General features: G+C 35.4%; 1 protein-coding gene across 1 annotated transcript; it reads right to left on the reverse strand.

The window, feature by feature from the left end:
* Nucleotides 1–2,347: 2,347 nt before the first annotated feature.
* Nucleotides 2,348–25,317, reverse strand: LOC139130130 (uncharacterized). The gene is made up of 7 exons (XM_070695854.1): nt 25,211–25,317; nt 24,527–24,726; nt 21,273–22,543; nt 20,194–20,289; nt 18,808–19,194; nt 17,535–18,083; nt 2,348–3,394 (listed from the first exon to the last, which is right to left on the reverse strand). The coding sequence occupies exons 3-7, from the start codon at nt 21,577–21,579 to the stop codon at nt 3,141–3,143; spliced, it is 1,593 nt and encodes a 530-aa protein (XP_070551955.1). The 5' UTR covers nt 21,580–22,543; nt 24,527–24,726; nt 25,211–25,317; the 3' UTR covers nt 2,348–3,140.
* Nucleotides 25,318–25,939: the final 622 nt, after the last annotated feature.

A 25,939-nucleotide genomic window follows, 5' to 3' on the forward strand; every position in this document is an offset into this window, starting at 1 on the left:
TATTCATGAAAACTATAGAAGATATTGCATATTGCAACATATCATTTTAAAGAAGAGTAAATTAACTTTCTAATGGTACCCCATTGGCCTCGTTATGTTCAAAATAAGCTCAGCAGAAGACTTACAAGAAGACAGGTTTAACAAAAATGAATGCGAGTCAGTAATACTGTGATTTTTCGGTACCCTTCAAAATATGACTGTTACAGCTACAGGATCCCAATATTTTTTCTGTTAAAAGTTTATTCCAAGTTTCTAACATGTACCTGTAGCAAATAACACAAAGTTAATACACAGTATTGCCTTTTGTATTATGTATAGGTAAAGACTGTAGGATTTGAGATTAGCTGTGATAGTAATTTGTGATATAAACTTTGGGGTATGGGGTAAATTATGGCCCTATTTCATAAAAACTATAGAAGATATTGCATATTGCTATATACCATTTTCAAGAAGAATAAATCACCTTTCTAATGATACCCCATAACTTATATCATGTTAAACAGTAAGCTCAGCAGATCACGTACAAGAAGACAGGTTTGACAAAAATCCACGTGGGTCACAAAATCGTGATTTTGTGGTACCCTTCAAAACATGACCGTAACAGCTATTGAGTCCCTATATTTTGTCTGTTAAAATCCCATTTCTTATTCTAGGGATCCAAGGCTTCTGAAAATTACAGGTTAGTTATCCTGTGGGGTGAGGGGGGGTGCACGTAGACGCCCCCTCTAGCGTCGGCCTAACAGATTGTCAGTAATGCTTGCTGTATATAAAGTAAGATAAGGAGGCATAGACAATTTTCCAAATACGCCTTAACAAAATTATTTTATAGAAAAATATTTAAAAATTAAATTATAACAATAGACAGTCGTCAATAATCTATTTACTTGAAGGAGAAAATGGCAATATGACTATGTGTGCACGTTTTCGAGTCTTCTTTTTAAGGCTGTGCATTAGTTCATTGCATAACAATAAAATGCCCATTCACGATATACCAATGTAGTAAAACTTGCTATTTTAGTGACTAGAGACAATAATGCATGGTAAATACCCAATTTTGACATTTATTTTCTTCTTCAGCACATTGCAATTAGTAAATAACATCCATAAATGTGTTTGATTTGCTTCATAAGGAGGAAACAATAGTTATCGTATTTTCTTTCGGTTAAAAATACTGAATTACCAGAAAAAATCGATTTAAAGTTATCCAATTCTATGACGTCATATTTTTTCACTAAAACTTTATGCATTATAGAAAGACCAGTATCTAAGCTTTCAAAACTATAAGGTATATGGAATTTCAAGCCAGTTTACTTCATCAAGATATAAATGTTGTACCCCTACCCCTAGCTTTTGCACACCCCATACAGATACACGCAATTCAAAATTGACTCCAGAGAAGTAGTGTATAGTTAAATATCTAATGTTAACACTTTTTTTCTTGTTTAATATGTGAGAATAAATAATTCAAACACAAAAGTTGTCAAAATTTTGCTTAATAACAAGTAAATCACAATTGTTAGATGGTATTTTGGGTAAGAAATTTCAAAATTGTCAAAAATATTCATTTTAAAGTCGTCCTATTCTGTGTACACAAATTAATTTTGCTAAAGTTGGTGTTTCTCGTAAAGAGCAGAATCTCAGCTTTCCAAAAATGTATGGTTTGTGCTATTTCATGCTAGTTTACTCAATGTAGGGGAGGATATAGTACCCCCTACCCCTACCCATTTTTCGCCATTTTTTGCGGTACATGCAAATCAAAAACCAGCCCAGATAGGTAGTGCATCCCAAAATATCCAATGTTAACATCTTTTTTCTTGTTCAGCAGGTCCTAAAGAACAAAAAATAGGGATGTGGGGGGGTGCACGGTGGGCCCCTCCAGCCCACGGACTAATGGCAGCTTATCCACAACAGGACAATTTGCCGCCTCCGTACAAAATTCCCGAAAACTGCGGAAATCATTACCGATTTTGACAATTCAGTGCACCTAAGGATATAGCTGTGGTCCATAGCTGTGGTGTTTTCAGACGGGATTCATGCCTTTTACTGGCTGGTTTTGACTTTTACGAATTTAACCTTGTTTGTGGCGGTTTTAAAATCGTAAAAATCAAAACCAGCCCGTAAAAGGCATGAATCCCGTCTGAAACACCACAGCTATGAACCCACAGCTACTTAGGATACAAAAAAGACATCGGAATACGCAGGTACGTTTCCGCACACATATATCTGTGAAAATAGTCAATTTTATGACAAGTTTCATCAACACAATTGCAAAAGGGAATAACGTTGCCGAATTTTGAAATCAATGGTTATCATTTTTTTTAGATTATAAAAAATTACAGTCTGGAAATTGCAACAGGCTGAGGTTTGACAATTTAAAAAAATCAATAATTACTTAAAATTTGTGAATATTAGATGAATCAGTCTGTCTAAGATGAAAAATGAAATTTTGATCCAAAAATAGCAATCAAATATGCAAATAATTTTTTGAAAAATACACATTTAGAATCTGCCAGTTGCAATGAGTTGTGTAAAATTTGTTAGAAAATTTGTAGATTTTCACTAGAGATATCCCTGCAGAGTTGACATGATGTGGTGTCATGTCTGCTTATATATACAGTAGTTTAATACAGCTATGCTGTGTCACAACTAATCTGTATGGATTATCCTTACACAGTGCAATGTAACAGGGCCTTTCTAACTGACCTTGACCTTTATAGCTGAGAAATCCACCATCACAATTGAAGTGAACCACTCTATCCCACCGTTATCACAAACATAGATGCCATCTTGTTGGTGATCAAAACACACACCCAGTGGATACTCCAAGTGTCCCTTGCCAATGTCTCTCATACTGTGCATCTGGTGATTCAAAACATGACACATTGTCTGCCATCATCTGATACAAAAATACATTTCTTATTCACAATCAGATCATAGGGATATCTGACTTGTCCCTTTTCAGTTCTTGCAATGTGTTCACCAGATTTATTATATTTTCTCACATATCCATTCCAGTCACCAATGAATATAAAACCATCAGGACTCAAGCTGATACCGGTTGGTTTAATTCCTTCTTTGCGTCCAAAACAGTTTAAAATCTTGCTTGTCCAGAACTCACCACAACTTGACCATTCTTCCAATCACTCATAAGTATTTGTCATTGTCTTCATCCCTGTGACATTCCATGGAATAAATGACTTTGGGAATGCATGGAATTGCAAGATGAAATCACAGCAGAGTTTGACTGGATCAATAACCTGAACTCTATGATTCTCTCTATCGCATATAACCAATTGACCATTGTCCTTGATGTGGATTCCTCCGGCTTCATTAAATTGTCCCGGCATTGATCCTTTCGCAAACACTTCCAGGACACTTTCCTTGACCAGATAGCCTAGTAGGAAAACAAAATCATAAACAAAGGTCAATTTGCAAACTACACTTTGTATGAAGTCAAACATTTTCTGATCTCACAAATTTTGACTGAATGCAAACACATGGGACATTGAAAGGAACAACTTCCTTACATGGTTATGTAACTCACGTGTTTCCATGGCAACACGATTGTATTTTATTGATAGAAATGTGATTTTCAATCCATAAAGTAAGTCATTGTATTGTTTTGTTTGTTGATGTGTTACTGGTAGAGCAGTTAGCTTGCAAATAATCTTATCATCACTTGATTTCATCAACATTTTCATAGTTTATTACTGTGTATGTTTTGGGTATCTTTTTTTCAAAATTTTATTTACCTAAATTGTTTCATTTTGTAATGTTTGCCATTTTAAAATGATTTTCTGTTTACTAGTGTCTACTCCTCAATCCAAATAATGTCAGACTGTAGATCTGTGGTTTCCTTTTATGATGTTAATATTTTGATGCTAAAGGGATGTTTATTTGTTTGTTGTGTTGGCCATGTTAAAATGATTTTTTGTTAATAGTTTCTACTCCTCCGTCCAAATAATGTTAGACTGCTGTTTCTTTTTATGATGTCAATATTTTGATGTGAAAGGGAAGTTTTTTTTTTATTTTTGTGCTGGCTTTACCAAGAGTTTTTGTAGTTTTCTATAAAGAAAAAATATCCTTTTGTTCGCATTCCAGATTACAAACTCATTTTGACTGATGATGAAGTCAATGTTTAAATCAGTTAGCCACAATGAAATTTCATTTCAATGAAGATTGTCTGGGTTTGTGTGAAAATAATCTTGAGCGTTTTACTTTTTGAAATGGTAGAAATTGTTAATGCTGGACACTTTGTTTATGCATTGCTTTTATTTTTCATATTTTATTTCATTTCAATCAATATGCCCTTTGTGTTGATCTTTTAAATGTAAACTTGTCAACTAAGTAAGACATTCAATGATATGTAACTTTTTCTCCCCAAAGTATATCAGAATTCATATTTTGCATTTGCCAATCAAAATATTATTCTGTTTTCAATATTTTTTTTTCTCCAAAATGCAGCAAAATTAATTTATTATTTAATTTTGCCATTTTAAATTACTCTAAATGTTATTCCATTCACCAGATTTAGTTATTTCTCTAAAATTATAGGAGAATTATTTTATTTTTGGACTTGGACAATCTAAATGTCATTCCATTTATGATATTTTGTTGTTGATTCTCCCATAATGCAGCAGAATATCTTTGTTTGACTTGGCTATTCCAAATTACTGTAAATATTATCCATTCACCATATTTTTTTGTCTCTAAAATATAGCAAGTTAATTTCTTTTTTCGATTTGGCCATTCTAAATGGTATTTTGCTCAGCAAAGTTTTTTTCTCTAAAATGTGGCAATATCAATGTATTTTTTGAATTGGCCACTGTAAATATTATTTACCTTTACCATAATTTTTTGTTCACTAAATTGTGGTAGAATCTTGCTTAACATCCATTTTGTGCAGCTATTTTCATATTATTTAAGATTTCTGAAAACATTTAAAATGTGATACAAAGAATATGAGCATACTATTACCAAATACACTGCCAGAGGGTCATCTTGGCCATATCCTCAAGTTTTTTTCTGCATAAACTCAAATCACTTGATGCTTTTTATATCCACTTTTGTTGAATGAACAGGACATCACAATACTGTACTCATTTGTATGTTGTATGCCACACTGAAATTTAATTTTGTTTGAATGGTGTACTCTCTCATTTCCGTCTTCATAATCTGAAATATTTTTTGTTTGTTGGTTGAATATCTAGTACACATCTCCAATGCCAGCGCAGTATTTATAAGTTTAATCGTTCCCTGGCCATGCCAAAATATTATTTTATTTATTTTCTGTGGTTTGTCTTTCCCATATTTTGTCAAAGCATACATGCTTTCTGTATTTACCGGAAAGCATTTGTTTTCTATAAAGAAATTAGAGTTACATCATTTTAAATACAAGAGTTGTGCTAATAAATATGCTGGTAACAGGACCATTCCAAAATTTCTCTGTGTTTAATATGCTTTTCCATCTCTGGCTGAGATGTGGATTTAGGACCTTGTGTTTGATTACATCTGGTTTCGATAAATTTGGTAATTTATCATGACATATTTAATCACAAGTTTTCTTATTTTTTATGTGGTTACGTAGTAATTTTACGTTGCCAGTTAATATTTCCTGATCTTTTAATTCAAAGATTTTAGTGAAGTTACGAAAATATTCTACAAGTATGCTAACTCTGTTTTCACTTGTAAATGTTAATGGACTTTTGGTTGTTTACAATGTATACGAAAAATGTAGAAGCCAAGTTGCATGATGCACCGTAGTGTGCAACTTGACAAGCAAGGCAGCAGGCAAAATTTGACTGCTGCAAGGCTCAACAAGTTGAGCTATCCAGCTTTGTCCTAATTCTGTACCAATTATTCTAATAACACACGTGTATTCTGATATTGTTTCCAATTCATGTCATGCTGAAACTAACTCTCCTTCTTTCTTTGCATATTGTCCTTCATGTTTTTACATGACCTCACCAAAACAAAATTTTTGCTTTATCCTTTCGCTACCAGACATTGGTTTATCTCACCCACCAGCTTTCAATAGACCTATAGTATATACTATTATACAGAGAACATGTCAGCCTGTATATATTTGTCTATTGAAAGTAGTCGATTTGTACAACTGTATGAAATAATAGTCATGCAAGATGTTCAGAGATTATCAATATGTCTTTATTTATTTTCACACAGATCATTTCAGAGACAGTTTTTTAACTTCCACGATGAATAATGTATGCACAGAAGACAATATTGCGTGCTCTGGACAGAATTGGAGGTGATGTCCTGGGCAAAGGTCAATCAGTCATCTATGATCAAGTTTATTATGAAGTTCATCTAACAGTGATTGTGAAGACTTGAAGACAGATGATGAAGCCAATGAGAGTGTCACCAACTCTACAGATTACAACTTTACCAGTAACAACAACAGTGAAGATGTCTTTGGGTCCAAGTGAGCCTGAAATTCAATACTGTGTACATTTTGTACACACAAACCAAACGGCCCTTTTCAGGGCCATCACAATCCTCCAAAAAGAGAACTACCGTGTACAAACCATCATACCTTCCATTCTCTAACTTTTCAGTAGGGACAGACACTCTTTGAACATGAAATGCAAAATAAAGACCAGCTTTTTGCGATTGAAATTACTGAACATTTCTAGCATTGGAACAACCAGATTTAATGTCAATGACACCAAACAGAAATATTTACCAATAACAAATTGATATGAGAATAAAAATGTTTCATCTCTTTAACAGTACCTGTAATCTGCATCATGACATGTTACAGAGTTCAAAACTGACCATATAGATGATTCCTGTCATAAGACAATGAATTTTTATGAATTTCAGTTTAAAGTTTGGCTGTAAAAATTCAAAAACAGATTTTAACACAAGTAAATTTTTATTACAACAAGTGTGCAGGATTAAACCAAGCCTGGATCCTTTGAAATCATATTTTGATGTACTGTAAAAGAAATTTGGACATTTTGATGTGAGCTACAGGTGATAATTAGTGACAATGCATTGATGAAGGTATGCCTCCTAAAATTACTTTTGAATAAAACAAATAGTTTCTTCTAATGAATAAATCTTCACCAATACCTTAATTCTGAGGGAAATGTTTTGAAAATTTGCACAAAAGTTTGTAAGAAACCAAAAGACAGCAAGAGTACTGAAATTGTCAGATAAACGAGGTGTCATTAAATTTAATCATACGCTGCCATGGTTCCCTGTTTCACCAAATGAAGATATCCATGCTGGTGCATTATTGACAGTTTTTGTTGAAAAAAGTCAATTAGAGGGACATAAGCTGTAACTTGTGGCAAGTTTTTTCAGTATTCTGCTTCTGTATACCAACTACCGTGTCTTACCCTAATCCATTTGTCATGCTTAAATTTTGAGTATTCTGTTTGTCAACACAGCCTGTACGTGTGTAGTGATCATTGTTTATTGTTTACAAATGAATTCTAGTCCGGACTTGAATACAATTTTCAACAATAACAATATAGATTATACTCATATAGGGTGTGATGATGTGCTAAATACTTGGTATTAAATTACAGTTTAGGGATTCAACGCAGAAAGTGGAGGGAAACCACAAAACAAAAGTTCTGTGAAGATAGCCAAAAGATACAGCTTATGGAGCTTTAATATGATTTTTCTGACTTTCTTCATTTTCAATTTTTTGGTTGTAACTTGTGCTCATCAATGCGTTTATAAATAACTAAAACTAATTCATTTGTCAGTCGTATTTCAGGATCATCATAACAAAACTTGCTAACTTCCAACTACCAGACAGAAATGTTGCTGACTGCTTGGGAATGCTGACATATCTTTGCTGGATGTGTAGCTGAATCAATTGTAGTTGGTGAGTAGCTGGATTTGAAATGAATGATCATCCAGGACCTAGTACTACTTAGCTGAGAAATGACCTACTTGCAAGAAGTTATCTCTGTTTCTGTCAATTTTCAGAGTTCCAGTAATGATATCTCCAGTCTTTGATTGTGAGTTGACTAATATATCCCGTGTATTCACAACACCAGCTGACGTGACCCAGCTGTGATCACAATTTAAGACTTTCTATTTCAACTTCTGTTCTCATTTTCAGACTTCTAATAATGATATCTCCAGTCTTTGATTGTGAGTTGACCATGTACTGATATATCCCCTGTATTCTCAACACAGCTGATGTGACCAAGCTGTGATCAGAATTTAACTCTGTTTCTATTTCAACTTCTGTTCTCATTTTCAGAGTTCAGCAATGATGCAGTCTTTGATTGTGAGTTAACCATGTACTGATATATCCCCTACATTCACAACACCAGCTGATGTGACCCAGCTGTGATCAGAATTTAACTCTGTTTCTATTTCAACTTCTGTTCTCATTTTCCGAGTTCTAGTAATGATATCTCCAGTCTTTGATTGTGAGTTGACCATGTACTGATATATCCCCTGTATTCACAACACCAGCTGATGTGACCCAGTTGTGATCAGAATTTAACTCGTTTCTACATAGTAATGATATGTCAAGCTTTGCTTGTGAGTTTAGCACAACTAGCTGTGCTTGTAGTAAATATCAAAACCTTTCATCTGACCTTCAATTCAACAACTTCAAGGCCTTCCAGTGCAGGTATACCATATACCGGTGGGCATGATCATGATCAGCTGCATTGTGAATTTTTACCTCAGATACTTGTTTGATTCAAAGTATGATTCTCACAGAAATGTTTTGATATGTAAATTTGCCTGCAGTTAATCACTTGGTGATCAAGCAATGAAGTACGTATTGGCAGCCAGCCACAACTGTCCTGAATGATATCATTGTACATTATAGACTATTTAAAATCATAGCTTACCAGTATTGAAAATGCCATGACGATAAAAATTTTGCATTTGGGGTCATTGCAATGTTTTGAAATCACATCCAGATTTGATCCATTGTACACAGTACTTTTCAAGACATAAACTTTCATGCTATGTATAGGCCATGTCTGAGACAATGCCTTAATTGTGTACCACATATGGTATCCCTCACAGTAATCTCAGCTCTGAACAAACAATATCCTCATCAGGCAATGCAAACCACTTCTACTACCTAATCATTTGTTGAGAATTATAGTTTAATTGTGAATTCAATGAATCATCTGACAAGTTTTACAATTATGCTAATTCTGTTTCTAAGCAATTGGCGATTGTGAAGTCATAAGGGACTGCTTAGTTTCTTCTGATGGGGGTGAAGGGGTGGATTCATGAGGGTCACCCTGTTTTTGAATTTGGTGATGGAGGGTCACCATGTTTTTGAAATATTCAATAGGGGTCAGTGTGTTTTTGAATTACAACACAGACTCTTACTTGCCTAAAATACATTGCGTACCAGCCCCAATTTCATCATTCGATGCATTTTTCAGTGTGCCCTTCAGACGTGTTTACCTTGATATATTGACATTTGGGTTTTTTGGGAGTGCGAGTGCCCCTCGGCACGTACCTTCAGTATATCAGACATCTTTTTCAACGCACCCTTTGAGTGAAGCTTTGATATATCAGGCAAAGATAACTGAATGTTTGCATATTGTAAGGAAGTTTGTTTTGCAAAGCAGCATACCAGCCACAAATTGCATCTTTCAATCACAGTTTTTGATGTGCCCTTTGGGTGCATATATATATCAAAGATATATATCAGAGATATATCTTGATATTTGAAAATTGAAAGTCTGTTAAATTTGCAAAGTGTACCATTATAAAAATATGCAGTTCATATGAAAAGCATTACAATTCCTAATGCTTGTTTGTTTTCTCAATGAGAATTCAGTATATAAGAAAGCAACATGTACATGAACTAATATTTCACAATCACATTTAATACAATGACAATTTAGAAAGAGAAAAATGACAAAGTAGTTTTTGTTGTCATTGATGCAACTATTTTCCTTTGTGTCACAGCTCAGTGAAAAGGTGTTTTTTTCATGACTTAAATGCTAGTTAACAAAAGGTAGTTTTTGTCATTATTAGCTGTGCTTTTATGGCTTCAACGTTAAAAATGTCCTCTCAGACACTGCACACATCAGATTTAGCTGCAACTTATAAAAACAGCTCTCTATGGCTTTTCAAAAGATGTCATATTTATACATTGCCTTTTGGGGGTTTACCCTGTTTTTGAAAGTTGAGCTGGGATGGGGGGGGGGGGGGGGGTTCGGCAACACTGTACTCTGAGCCCCCAAGGCTGAAGAAACTGACTAGTCCCTAAGATGAACTTCTTTGATTTTCCTGAAGAACTGCCGTAAGTAACACATCTATTGTATTCAAAGCCAGCACAAAATATTAACAACAACAACAGTTACTGAAGTTCAATTTTGAACATACGAAAATGGAATCCTGTAAAATTTTTATTTTCTAATGTGTGTATGAGTGGAAGAGAGATGAATGTGGATGGACATAGATTTACATCTACATTATATAATATGGAAGAACAGAAATAATCATTTAAACTGATGAACAATTGATTTATCACTGGGTACAAGAGCAGAAGTCATTACTGTATATTAAATCGTAGTTTAAAATCACAGTGTAAATTTTCAACTTCTCTACCCTGGTCTCAATTCAGCAGTAATCAAATTGTTCACTGTAGTAGATTTGCTAGATGCATTAACGCGGTCGGAACATGTAGGAAGTAATTGTGAAACCTTCTCTTTATTAAACTTATTCAAAATAATCACAAAAGGTTTACACCAGGATTGAAGGTTTCAAATTGGTTGAACTGTATATAGTTATACTGTAGCATTTTTGCAGAATCGTATAGATCATGCATGCACACATCTAGCAAGGATAATCTAATGACAACATGAAAATGCATAATGGAAAACCGGCTCAAATGAAATGACTTCATGCAAGCAGAGTGTAAAGAGTAGATTGATTGCAATCAAAAACACTGTCATTATGTCATATTACACTTGTTTTCTGACCGTGTGTAATGTTTTCCTAAAATAACATGGCAACTAGTACCTTAACAACTAGTATCTCCATAAAAACATGTACCGTGTAATTACAGTTAGAGTAAAAACCTTATTGCTGTTCATATATTGAAGTTGTTAACAGAAGTAAGCAATGAATTAGGTGTTTAGGTCTGAGACTATATACCATCATGGTGATAGCTTAATTAGTCTCTCACAGCCTCGGCTTTGCTCCAATTTGATCTGTAAAAATTCACCGATGTGTACTCAACAGTCTGGCCAGGCCAGCCCGTAGCCAACAATGTAGTGAAACCTTGCTGGCTAGACCAGCTATAAGCTATAAGCTCTCTGACCTAAGGGATGGACCATTAGACCTTGGGAGGGGGGGGGGGTTGGTCACAATGAAATTGTGAAATTTTTTTTTTACTATTGTAAATTTCTGAAATTTTTTTTTTCCAATTGAGATTAGCTGTGCAATTTTTTTTTCAGAGTAAATGTTCAGATTTATAATTTTTTTTTTAGTTCGTTGCTGTCTGAAGATAAAGCGGCCACGCAAGCGGGGGGGGGGGGGGTGAGGGGGGGGTGTCCCCCTCCTGCCGTTGGAGCTTTTGAAAAATAGAGATTAAAATGGTGTTATTTGGTGGTACTTTGGGAGTATTTTTGCGGGGGGTGGTCAGGAGGGGGTGTCCCCCTGCTGCCGTTGGAGCTTTTGAAAAATAGAGATTAAAATGGTGTTATTTGGTGGCACTTGGGGAGTATTTTTGCGGGGGGTGGTCAGGAGGGGGTGTCCCCCCTCCTGCTGTTGGAGCTTTTGAAAAATAGAGATTAAAATGGTGTTATTTGGTGGCACTTTGGGAGTATTTTTGCGGGGGAGTGTCAGGAGGGGGTGTCCCCCCTCCTGCTGTTGGAGCTTTTGAAAAATAGAGATTAAAATGGTGTTATTTGGTGGCACTTGGGGAGTATTTTTGCGGGGGTGGTCAGGAGGGGTGTCCCCCTCCTGCTGACACCCCCTCCTGCTGTTGGAGCTTTGAAAAATAGAGATAAAAATGGTGTTATTTGGTGGCACTTTGGGAGCATTTTTTCGGATTACACATCTTCCTTTGAAACATGGTCTTCTTGCTCCTCAGTAGCTTCCTATAGTTTTGAAAATTGACTATTTTGGTTTCCTGGCTTCCCTTTCTACTGCGTGGTAAATGGCTACATTCACCCCACCAAACATCATGCATATCTCATGATTTACAATTGATTTTGACAAGCTGAGAAGCTAAAATAAGCTAAATAATATAGTTAAATTTGCATATTTGTGTTTTTAGAGCAATTGTTGCCCTTTTTTGATCAAAACATCTATTTCTCTGTAGCAGTATGTCCAAATTGATTGGATGTGTATAGATGTGTTGAAATTTCAATATTTGTCTTTTTAGGGCAATTTATGCCATTCATGGTCAAAAAATCTGTATTCTCTGAAAGGGCTTGTCCAATTTCTTTGAAATTTGCTACACAAAAACGATTATTCATGCAGATTTATTCAGTATTTGCTATCGAGAAACTTTCAAAGTTCAACCCTTTTTGTGTGTTTTTGTGTTGGGATTTGTTGGATAGATGGCATTCTACATAATGTATTGTTGAATGTTAAAACATGTGTTGCTGTTGTTTTTTGAGGCTGTCTTTTGAGAAAAAAGAATTGAAAATGCCTTTAAGCAAAATAATACATAATGACTTGATATGTTGTTTTATCATTATTGACGTGTTTCTACTTGTTCACCCATTCTTGCATTCATCATTGCAATAAAATGCTGTGAAAAAATGAAACTGATGTGGCCTGCATCTGTTTACCTTGATCTTAAAAGGCAAATACAACTTTCTGTCTTGACAACCATACCATAGTTTCAATGTTTTACCTAGTGTACCTGCTTGGTTTGTACGCAGGAAACAAGTAGAAAACAGGTTCTGTAATTTCATAATTTTCAAATGATCAGAATACAAAAGTCCTGAAAAGATAAGATAATCACAACTTCCAGTATAAGGGATACAGTCACTCTAAATGTATAAATTAAAATTAAAATGTGCCTGGAGGATGTACTAAAAAATACAGAAAGTTGCTTTCTGTCAGTAAATCTAAAAAAAATTCAAAATTTTTTTTTTTACGCCTTTGTCTTCTTATTTATTTTTTTTTATTTTGCAAACTAGTTTGAAGATTTTTTTTTTCCTAACTTTCTGCTCTGAAAATTTTTTTTTTCTGTTTTTGACCACCCCTCCTCCCAAGATCTAATGGTGCATCCCTAAGCTAATTCACAAAGATCAAAATCAGGACATTGTGGGCTACACTGCATACCAATTTATACCAGAGTCTATTTGTAGCTGGCACAGGATCAAGGCAGGTGTGGATCAATTTACTGAATTTACTTGAAATAATTTTAATTTTGAAGTTGAATCAGCAACATAGATGAGTGCTTTAGTAAACTGCTCAATCCGGTACATATACCAGTAGACATGTCTGCATGAATTATTGGAGGGTATGACCCTTGATTGACCTCACTTCGAACATGGCTACACGGCAATGCTTTGTATTCACAGTATTACTACGGCCTTTTTACTACAGCAAGGTAGCACTAAATCATTTATAGCCTGGATGGGCTGGCAAATTCTTCTGTGCCTGTGTTAACCCCTGCAATTACCCCGTGCTGCTGCTACACACCATCGCGTCAGGGAATATTGATATTTTGACATTTTAACATTTGAGTTTAAGCTGCAGTAAGTTTTGACAATATTTTTCTCTAATGTTGTTTCGTGTAAAGTTTCTCTGTTTCTTTCCTAGAGGTATTTGAAATACCCAGCAACTTGTATGTGACATTCATCAATTGATCTAATTACAGACCTGAATTTGATTATCAACACCAACAATGCAGGACATAATATAGCGTCAATGTTGACAAGCTTGGTACTTTGCATTTCAACACACTTTGTGAAGTAGACATAAGAAATGCAACAAAACATTGATAAAACAATCGTCCAAAGCTAGAATTACAGGACCTTTAATTGCACATATATTGCAATCGTGCAATGTTCGGTTTTATTATCACTTTCTGTATATGTATGTATAATCTATTTACATTTAGAATTATCAAAACAATTACCACACTCAGGATACATACACACTTTGAATTGACAAGAACATTACATGTTTAATGTTAACCAGTTTATCTGTAATCGTATGTAGCATAGCTTATTAAACCCCAAATATTTATTATAAGACTATAAATACTGAAACTTCAATTAAATATACTTCAAGAAATGTAGTATCTGAAATAGGTGTTACTTTAAGAGACATTAGCCATGGAATAAATATAACTTTTATCAATTGTCAAATGCTATACACAATAGAGGCGGATGTATAACATAAGATTAATGATATTGCTTGAGGAAATCTTTATTACAATATTATTACAGTGAAAAATGTATGATATTCCACATGTTTATATTTTAATAGGGTCAAAACTATGGGAGCCTATACTCAAGAAACTGGAAAGCCAGTTTGGATACATAGTCCATCTTTTATGTATTTTATGCCTTGGGAATTAGCTGACACTGAATAGTCAATCAATACGCTGGTAGTCATCAATCTTGTTGGCAATTGACCTTCAAAAAACATAAACTGCAGTAATTTAGATATAAATGACCAGAAATTACATGTCATCATCAAAGACATGCAGGACAACACAGCGTCAGTATTGCCACATAATCAATTTCCCTGTATTCACTGTAATTTCAATGAATATGCTTGCATAAATGAAAGATGCTCTTCAGGGGGGACTATTTAATTGGGGTGTGGGGCCTGGAGCAATTTGTGGAAAAAAATTCTGCCAATGAAGAAGAAAAACATGACCAAGTAATGTCTTGAGGTAAAAAATGAATCATAGCAGGCCAAAGGAAAAATATATCGTCACAAAATTTGGGAAATCTGACTTTCTCATTATCTCATTCTCTGGAGGTGGGCCGCATTTTGGCAGCACCAACATTTCTGAAATACATGAAGATGTTCAATGTCTTCAATGTTAGATTGTTGACGATTGTTACTCAAACACTGAGCACGCAAAAAATATAATAAAAATATCAGTGTCCATGTCATTGTCTAACAGGCTTACTCAGTGCAAACAAATTGGAAACGCCTCTCTGAGTGCACCTGATTGCACCATAGCATGTCAATTTTTCACAACCCCCTCTTACGCTCTCCCACTGTAGTGTCCTTTGTCATTTTCAGATAGTTTTATCTAGTACGAACAAATTAAAACACCTCTCAGATTGTACCAGATTTTATAATTGCACACAACAAGCTTTCAACATTTTAATGCGAGAGGGGGATATCCTCGACTGTTTGCACCTCCACAAGATGCTCTGGTAGTTTTTCTTCATTTTTACTGTTTAATTTCAATTAAGTATTTATTAGAGACAATCTTTTGTTTTACACAATTACTGTCCTCTAATTTAATGTCATAGGTCCTCTGCTCACATAGAATACTACTCGTTATTTTTAGATGTGCAGTTGTTGATCAGTGATATGTAATTAACTTAAATAAGAAACGCATATTAAAAAAAAAACTTCTAATCACGAAAAAAATTTGCATTGCTTCCATAAAAGTTTTATAATAATGCAAAATATCTGGCATTAAAGAAATCAATTTTACAGAAGTATTTGGTATATCAGTCATAATATGTGTTGGAGGCAGAAAGTTAAAATCGTATTAAGGCCTTGTTTAATCAACGTGAAAACATGTAAAATGCTGGAGTTTTGAACGAGAAAATGTCTGCATGAAAATACTGAAATAATTAAGTGGAACTACTACTAACTCCAGGATGACAAACGTCTGTGTCAACATTGACACCAGGTTTTCAAGGTCTGTAATTGATGATGGTAAACACATGAAGTGGTTAATGATCACAACAACCTTTAACCTTTGCCCTGTGGTAGTTAGAGATGTCAGTACTTCTAAATAACATCTGGCACTAGTGGCAAGGAAAATATTTGCGCAAGCTCTGCAAACATATTTGTGTAACTACAATTTAAAAAAGATGGAAGTGTCACTGATCTTACCATACATATTTCGCCATGATTAGAAAAACAAGTGTAAAAATAAGAATTATTTTGTTCATTTTATTAGCATGTACGAAGAGCATTGACATTTACAATGCGGTCACTCATCACTGCCAATTGAAAGCCATAGACTTTAGGAATTGTCGAATTTTTTTTCAATTAAGCTTCTCTGTAGACTGAAATAAGCAATTTTACAAAAGAAGATGTGAAAATAAAGGTGCCTCTTCATGGTCTTAATAGTTCAAACAAAATCACATTTCCATAATTTGCACAAAGATGTACACAAATTCAAGTCTCAAGATTTGCAAAAATACCATTCCTATATACTGACAAAAATTATTCTTGCCAACTTTCAAGTCATTACGATCTGAACTTTCACAAACTTTATCCTCAGCTACTCTGACATGTTAAAGGTCACTGACCCATGCGTTGCTATAGCATATTTGTTCTTTCACATGATAATCAAGTTAAAAAATTTTTTCAATAAAAATGAACTTATCTTCTTAGGTCAAGTTAATGGTGCCTTTATTAACTCCAAGGGAACCATCAGTTATGTTTTAAAGGTAAAATTTTTGATATTTTTGAGACAATATTTGTCCAATGCAAAGCTGGAAGAATTCAAACTTTATGATGACAAATTTTTGTGGTCACTTTGGTGTAAAGTATATATCGCATGATTTATGATAGAGAATGAGAAGCACAGAAATATTTTCACTAGCCAGACAAGTTATTAAGATGATTAAAACCCCGAGAAGGACTATTAGTTTGTATTTTTCTTTCTGAAAACGACGTTACAACTATGCATTTGATCTAAATTAAGTTGAGCCTTATCACAGCAGTGATCAACTCCGGCCTTTTAAATCTACAACACTGTGTTTTGCCTTTATTGACTTTTGGGTACGAGCGTTTCGTCTTTTCGGCCTACTTATTCATATTTACATTACATAGACTAAGGCCTGAAAATTCGACTGCGCAGGGGTGACACTGTGTATTTTCAACAGGTTGTGGAGCTGATATTAGGTGACCAAAATATATCGACAGTCTTAATGCCTTGTAATTCATCAGTAGTCTGCAGTTTTTGATTGCCTAATCGTTAAAGTTTGAATACGCGGGCCGGAAGATGGCCATGACCTACTACCAGGATTACACCCTTGTGTATAAATTTGGAAGTGTGTAACGTTTAGTCCCTGCACTCAACACCTGTCGGTATTTTATGAAAGCTCAATAAAATTGGCAATTTTGTATAAGAATAAGACTGAAACAGTAGCAACAAGTAAGTGTTCTTCAATTTTTAGCGAAAAATAAACACAACAATATATACTTGCGGCTTTTTTGTCCAATTATAGGTACTGTTGGCCCTCTTCACAGGTAGCCATCTATACCGCTGTTCAACTACACGAATAAAATGACAAATACTTGTCTGTATACATGAAGGTTAGATTAAAGACATGAGATTCCCTTTTAACCTGGTGCTGAATCGTGGATTAAATTAGCATAACTCTCACCTTGATTAACTCGTTCCATGTCACTCTGCGTCGTATCAAACTCGTCCTTTCTTGCTTCAAACTTTTCCTTCACAGGTGTAGCCTGGTTAGTTAAGTATTCCCTCTGCATCATCAGTTTTTGACCAGCTTCATGCAGGACTGGTTTGTTGTGAGCAGAATGTTTACTGGCATGAATTTTCAGCTTGATAAACTCGGTGACTGTGTCATCTGCCGCTTTGAAGAAAGAACTGGTTTCAGAGTTCAGAGTCATTCTGAGTTCATCCCGTGTTCCTTGAAACTGCCTGAACTTTCCTCCATTGACTTGGACATCAGGTCTGACTTTCCATTGCTTTGTGACAAACGTTGATCTGTGGCCCTGTAACTCCTCCACACTGAAGTCATCTCTACTCAGTAATTCATAGATGGTTTGGTTGTCCCGTATCTGCATCAGTGACAGGAGTAGATTTAGACTGTCCACTGTATGGTGCCGGGTAATATCCTCACGCCGTGCAGCTTTAAGTTCAGTTATTGCAGCAACACTGCGTCGACGAGATGGAGTTTGCACCGAACCTGATAAGACGAATGCAATCACAGTTTGTGAAATCATTGACAGTATAATCCAGGCTGCCAATTAATATTTTAATATGACCCACCGTTCTATCACCAAATTCTTATTTCTGATAATTCTCAATGCAGAATACAGGGAGTCTTTACATCCGTGATTGGTTTTGTCTTGTGATTTTTGCACATTGGTCTTAATTCAGAGAGGTAGCTATAGTCATGACTTTATTTATAATAATTCATCAAGTTAAGAAGAGCACCCGTATGTGATTATTGCAGTTGAACACTTCCTCTCAAGAGACATGCAGTCGGGGAATACTTTAACAGAGTTGTCATTTTATACGCATTCACAAAAGAGGTACAGCGTTTCAACTGTACACAAGACGGAATTTCCTTCTTTAGATTCTAAAATGTGTTTCAGTATTTCCATTTGATGCTGACGAGATAAATGCTCCCCGGTCGATTTTTTTAAATGTCGTCTAACGCTTAACGCTTGTTACTTAAATCTTGGCCAGACAAAAATTTTGTGTCGTTGAAAACAATCTGCATTTGAAGGCAACTGATTATATTGTATTTCCAAAGACAAAGAACTGCATCTCTTTCACTTCCAATTATTATCTGTGAGACAATTAAGCCATTAGACATACCTGCAAAATATCATCGTCTACACCAGTGCAGAATTGACTGCCTTCACTTAACATTTAAATAGAGTGTTTTAAAAGTTTAGAGTTACCTGTCATGAGTGGTATTTCCCTCTTACAGAGTAAATACTCCTGTACTGGAATGTAGATATCAAGGGTTAGGTAGTGAGCTTGAATCTTGCTGAGCAGTGTTGGTGTGATGATTGTAGAATGGATGTTTTTGTCCAGTCGTCCACTGATATACTCACTCCATAGAGCTTCCAGTGCCTCTAGTGATCCACACTTCATCACGTAACGGAGACATCCCTTGTCAACTTTCATCACTTGCAAGTCGTTGTGAACATCACTCAGAACTCTGCCCGTTCCCTCGGTTGTCGGTCTATTTCCTTCTCTTTGGTAAAATCCATTTTCTACGTGTAATATAGATGCACCATTCACTACATGCACTTGCGAAGTTCCGACCTGTACTCCAATGGTACCTGAAAAAAAATACTAGTCAGCAATACTGGCCTCTTCAGTTTATATTTTTGGTCTATGTGAAACGTTTAACTTCAAATATATTTTGTTTTGGTGTGCACGAGTCATTTCACTCCACACCTGAACAAAGAGGTATTGCTCTATATGTTGGCCAATACAATAAACAACTCGCAACAGCAAAAACGTTTGAAGTGCCCTCTGTCCGAAACATTGGTAAATCTTTGAAGCAAAGTCAATTATTGCAGTTTCTACAAGCTAAGCTTGCTTTTGATGTGAGTAATAGTTGTAGTAGTAGTAGTAGAAGTAGTATTAGTAGCAGCAGCAGCAGCACGTTCTTGTCAGTCATAAGAACTGCTGTTCTGAACGGTGTCAGTGATGCTATGCAGTATAAATTTAACCAAATAAAATGACCGGAATGAAGCGGGCAATAGTTGCATAAATATATTTGTGCATATGCGTCCAAGGCGCAGAAAACTTGTCACTAATTGGGTACACAACTTTCAGCAATGGAATGTGATGTTCTTCCACTTGACTTAGTCTTTATGTACTTTTGACGCATTTTCCTGTCAATTCATTTCCTTTCAAAATTACCTTGGCCCTTGTGATGCCGCCATGCCTTGAGGCTGTGTTCAACTTGTCCTCACAATATGAGTGTATTGTTGAATGTTAAATCCTATTGTTGAAATTGATTTTTAAATCCCGACTATATTTTTTTATTCAAAAATAAAACTTTGTTTTGTAAAAGGTGCATTTTCTTTCCGGCACACATTCTGCATGTTTCAACATATATTTGGGGACAACAAAAGAAAACGTACTTATTTTCTTTAAAACTGAAAATATTATCAAAAGTCTCAGTCATTATTAATTTAAACTACTCAAGGCCTGGATATAACTGTTTAAAATATTGTTGCAAATAATAAGGCATATTTTTCATGACGGGAAGGTAGTTACTATAAATAAATTTTCGGAGTTTAAAATCAGTGAACAAGTGCGATACTTACCAAGTTCTCGATCGGAACTCGGTACAGATTGAGAGATAGAAAGGTTGCCTGCTGAAGTGGATGGAAGACTATTGCCATGTTCTGATTCGTTTGATTCTAGGGGTGAAAGAAGTCAATCAATCTTTGAGTTCAATACAGAAAACGCAAAAAATTGTGACATGTACCACTACAATCAATCATGCAGTAACTACATTTTTACGTAAAATTTCGCTATACATGAGATCTTAGCACTATGCGCAACATAAACCGGTATGATGTACTTCAGGGAACGAATTACCGGGAACGAATTACCCAAAGTCAGTGTTTATCCGCCAGCGGCGAGTGTGATTGTTATCATATAACATCAACAAACTGTGTGTTTGCGATATTTAAAAGTGTGTTTCACCGTAGAGTGAGCATCCAAATAGGAAATTCAAATGCCAGTGATATAAAAAGCTCACAAGCTCGATTATGACAGTAGACTCAGAAAAGGATCAGAAGAAAAAAGTAACAATAACGCAGATATGGCGAACTAAACTTTTCTACAAAACAGTTCTATGACCAAATTTTAAAATATTTTTTTCCCGCTTTTTGTCATCTTCATGTATGTTGAATCATTTTGTTTACGGTAGTTAGCGCCTCTAAATTGAAAGACTTAAAAACTTTTGCTCAAACTTTCCCAATGCAAACCTTCAACCATTCTATTTGGAATCACGAATAAGAATCGAGGATTTCTTTTTTACTAGAGAAACAAGTTACCCTATATATTATCATATTTTAAATTCAAAATGGTCCCCGTGTGTTATCTGTATCGGGAAATCAAAACTCCGATTTTCACAGACTAAGCCGGTCAATTTATTTACCCGTAGGTTTCAACATAAATCCCCACAAGTGGTGGGCCAAAATAATATTATAGACGTTTGAGAGTTCAAGTGTGCCCGAGGCCCATTCTACCTTAAAAATGTCCTTTGTTTCGGCATGGACCTTCTATGCTTGTTGAGGGAGGAAGTTCAGCACCATATATTACTATTATTATATCATAATAATTAGTATACAATTATATTACCACAACCGGCGTGCGAAGACATAACAAAGCATACCTGTACTTAGAGGGTTGGGGAGGTGCCATCTAAATGTCGCTCGTTGAAGATGTTCACGTATCTCCTGTATGAACAAAGAGTTTAAACCCTTCATTTGTTCAATCACTGTCGTCTTCAGCATCTCTCTCATCTTGGATGCTTGATTCAAATACATTGGATAATCTTGAACGATTCGTATCATCTGATCCTTTAGCGCATCCGGACTACCCCGCATTTCAACAACCACGTGTGGCCGGTAATCAACAAAATATTTACTGATGAAGATGTCACCTTCAGATGCAGTAGGGACCAACATTGGTTTTCCCATGGCTACCAATGTAATGATAAGTGTCAGTGAATTGTTCGATCGTGGGGAATAACAACAAGATGTGAATGACGCACGTCATTGATGAACGAGTCAATTTGGAATCCCTTTGGGATTACAGTCAGTTTTGAGTGTGGTTTCAAACGTACGTCAATTTCTTTGTCGTCATGTTTATTCATACAGATGATTTCCCATTTCGGTGGGTCACCAAGATTTTTGAATCCATCATAACATTCAGCCATAATGTTAAAGGCTTTCGGAACAACAGAAGAATGATTCAACTCTGATACCGCGAAATGTTCAAAGGGGTCATAATACGAAAATGGCTACTATCGGGAAGTTTTCTCGGCAATGGAATATCGAAATAACATTCTTCGGGTATTGGCAAAAGCTGTAGATGTTTGACCGGTGGGTCATCATCATATCTATACTCAAATGATCGAACACTTTGGTCCCATCGATAGAACGGCAAATGCACGATGACTTTGTTCATCTAGCAATTACGCTTACGTTCGAATACTTTCTTGCCATAGGGAAACATCTCATGACGTAACTCCTCTGGATTCCATATATTGACGTGGACGTACTCAGAGTCTGGAAATATATTGTCTTTAATGTCAAGTGCCACAGCTGAGGATGTTATTCCAAAGCCGAACACAAACATCAATCCTTGGATTTTCTTTAAGTGAGGAAAGAATGTATCATGAGCCTGTAACCAAATGTAACTAGGCTTTTCCTTATCAAAGAGAGGTTTCCTTGTTGGTGAGACCAAAGTGACTCCTAATCGTTGAGCCTCACGCACTGTGTTGGCGTCTTCTTCCAAAACTGTACAGAGAATGGTAAGTCCACATGATTTTAACTGATCTATTAGTTGGTATAACGCTGCTGCAATACCACCATGGATCTGCGAACCCCATCTCTCACACAAAATCAGCGCCGAAAGAGAATTCAGATCGATATCCAACCTCTAAAAAAATAAAGCGGAAAAAAGAATTATTCCAGTCTAAACCGATTTAGTTGCTTTAATTGTATGTAGGCGTAACAGAAGTATCATTTCAAAATCATCAGAGTTGTTCATTCCAACCCTATTTTCCAAAACATAAAAATCCTCATTCTTATGCAAAAGATGCCTCTCTCAGCAGTATTAATCCTTTATTGCTGACAAAGACTTAAGGTGGAGCTGCATGTTGCCAACACAGATTTTTTCAAAGCAATATTTCTCATCAAAGATGACAAGGAAACCCCTCATACTATATATTTTCAAAAAGCAGAGACTCTAAAATTTAGTATGGTAGCAGTAGTTTACTCAAAGGATGAAGTGGGTGTATATTTTGGGCAAAACCCCCTTAATTTTGGTATTAATGATAAAAATTAATTCAAGTCTAAAACTTGACGTTATTTTCTGAAATTTAATATTTCACTTTAAAGAAGACTGTTTTATTTGGCATTATCTATCATCATTCTAAAATGGCAGGGGTTTAAAGACTGACACTCAAAAAATTGATTAAAATCATGATAAGCAAAATTAAAATGCCTCTTATTCAAAATGTAAGAACTTTATTGCCAAACAAAATAGTCGTTTTGTTCAATACTATTTAAAGAACATAATGTGAAAATTTCAAAAAAATTGATCCAGCCAGAGTGGAATTAAATTCTTGGAAATTTCAAACTTTGGAGGAAAAAGAAGCCTAAAAATCGGGTGATTTGCATACATTTACATAAATTAACACTTCTTTATCACGCAACTTTCGACTGCTTAACAAGCTACAAGGTGAACCCAACCAATATTTTAATCTGGGGTTAACAAATTAATTAAAATTGAATAAATATTTGCAAAAAAGTGATTCTTGAGCAAAATATGCTGTGTTGGGTGCAGCGCCCCCTTAACATATATTAGGTTTACTGGCACAATAAACATGTCGACAGAAAATTCTGCCATCTCTGTCGTATAATAATAATTTTTCCATGATAGAAATCTCCTGTCGTGTTACAACCTACACCTTCAGTTTCACCTTCAAGGAACAGGGATTGTTTAACATAAGCTATGGTGTTTGTTTAAAAGGGGTCAGTATTTTGTTCGAGAACTTTCGACACAAAGATATAGTGTTAATCGTCTTCCTTTCTGATAGACACTGGCTGGGTAGGCTATCGACTTCAGAAGTCACAGTGAAATATGAAAGACATCAATCGGTGTGTCACCCTCTTGATACAATATTCAAGTATAGATCTCTTCATAACTATGCCAATATAAATAAAATGCAAAGCTCTGCATGAAAGTAAGCAGGATAGAGTTCAGTGGGCATTGCTTAACTCTACTGACCAAAGTTTTAAAGCATTACAAACTTTGTAGTCAGGAAAGAACAGAAAGGTACGAGTGATTCAAAACCTTTGAAAACTGTACAACACCCATGACTGTCACATTAAGACCAATATATAACTTTCACTGAAATACTGTATAAACTAGATTTTTGAGAGGAGCAGAGTCTTTAGATAAAGGTCTTTCAGCTTATGTTTTGTCAATATAAAGATTAAAGAGGTGGTTGCACGCGCCACTGTTAGCTTTGGAAATTTTACAGTATTACAATAAGCCAAATGCTACAGTATTACAATAACAAAAATGTAATAAGTTTAGCATTTGACCGGATTTTCGGGGTTTTGTTACATTTCGTCAGCTACAGTACTCTGGTTTACTTTCCGTAGCGTGGTGAAAGAACCAGTTCACAGCAACATTTACTACTCATGTGCGATATGTAGCACGTATGGTTAGTGTTAATAATCGATTTTAGGTCAGGACAAAACAATGTTAATAAGAACTTGTACATTACACACAGACGAACAATGTGCATTTCAAAGAGCTGCAGGAACTTAAATGAGGAGATACATTGAACAAAGGAATCGAAAGCAAATGAAATATTATATTCACCACAAATAACATAATTATCGCACGTACCGGAACTTTCTTCTCTATGTATTCTGTCTCCTTATTCTTATCACATCATCATCGTCGTCGTCGTTGTCATCATTATCACCATATCCTGTATCGTGTTTCCTCTTCCGGCCATCTTCACCTTCTTTACTGCCAGGGCCGATGACTCCCGCCATTGCGTACAGACATTTGTTATGCTAAGTCCTGCAAAGTGTGGCCATCTTCTGTAAGTAAATCATGCCATTAAATAGATATGAGAAACAGGTGTGAGTAATTCACTATTAACTTTCGAAGAGTGAAAAAAAAACAACACAAGGAGGTTTTGACTCCATTGATTATAGCCAACTTGATTATTAAGCACGTTGAAGTCACGATAAATAAAAAAACAATTTTTATCGAATTATTCCGAGAAACTGTGAAATAACGTGACAAAATGAATGTTTTCTTTCTTGGAAGAAAGCAATAATGTTACATTCGTCAAATTCCAAAGCTAATCAAGTTGTTCAATTGTATAAGCAACCCTTTCACATGGCAAGCGCAAATTATTGTTTACGCGGTCAGGAATTTTCTTTAGAACGACGCTGACGCTTTTCTCTTACTGGAACATTGAAGATGAGATGAGAACGACATTGTAACAGTGGTGGTTTATAGATATCTTTAAGCATTACTTCAATAAATCGATGACCCCTTCCTTAATTTAAAACTCACCTAATAAGTATTGACAACCCGCGAAGATTACATCTTCAAAGGCAAGTGAGTGTATTACCATCCGACAACATTCAAGGAGTTGTTTTTCTCTGTAGGATCACCATCCTGCAGAGGTAATTCAAATATGAATAACATTTATTAGTACATTAGATCGTCTCTTGGATGCATAATTCTGTTTAAATAAAGTTCATAATCTATTTGGTGTATCTCCTTTTACCAAAACACATGAAAAAAGGGTAAATGAGTTAAGAAAAAAACCAAGAACCTTCCTTGGCAAAATCAGTGAAAAAGCAAACTTCTTAAAAGTCAAACACGGCCTCAGACCTAATCGTTTTGTATTTTCAGAGTTTCAAAAGTTTTTCATGATAGGGTATCACATGTGTTATTACTTGAACTCTACGAAAAACGACTTGTAATAGCCGTAGACGATAAATAAAAACATGCGCGGATATAATTTTGATTTGACATCTTTCTAAGCTTCACTTTTTGAATCTGAAAATGACCAAACACCGCAGCCCTTTGAGGACAAAAGGAGAGCATTGATAAATGTGCATGTACAGATATTTAACGGTGGTAACGTACACTCTCAGGAAACAGCCTATGTCGACCTTGGTTGCATACGAGTCACCTTTTCAATCGACGAACACTTACATAAAACCGATAAATTGTTTAATATTCTTTTCAAATGTGACCATAATATAGTGTCATGTGAGAGCTGAAGAATAATAA

This window comes from Ptychodera flava, chromosome 3 (assembly GCF_041260155.1).
Source record: "Ptychodera flava strain L36383 chromosome 3, AS_Pfla_20210202, whole genome shotgun sequence".
NCBI classification, from domain to species: domain Eukaryota; kingdom Metazoa; phylum Hemichordata; class Enteropneusta; family Ptychoderidae; genus Ptychodera; species Ptychodera flava.

Bases quoted from the DNA above. Each gene is read 5' to 3' on its own strand.
- LOC139130130 (XM_070695854.1), bottom strand. From the start codon at position 21,579: ATGGGAAAACCAATGTTGGTCCCTACTGCATCTGAAGGTGACATCTTC. The intron at 18,084-18,807 runs GTAACTCTAAAC...TCGTCTTATCAG, and splicing joins GGAAATACCACTCATGACAG to GTTCGGTGCAAACTCCATCT. The intron at 3,395-17,534 runs GTGAGAGTTATG...TTTTCCTACTAG, and splicing joins CATGGAACGAGTTAATCAAG to GCTATCTGGTCAAGGAAAGT.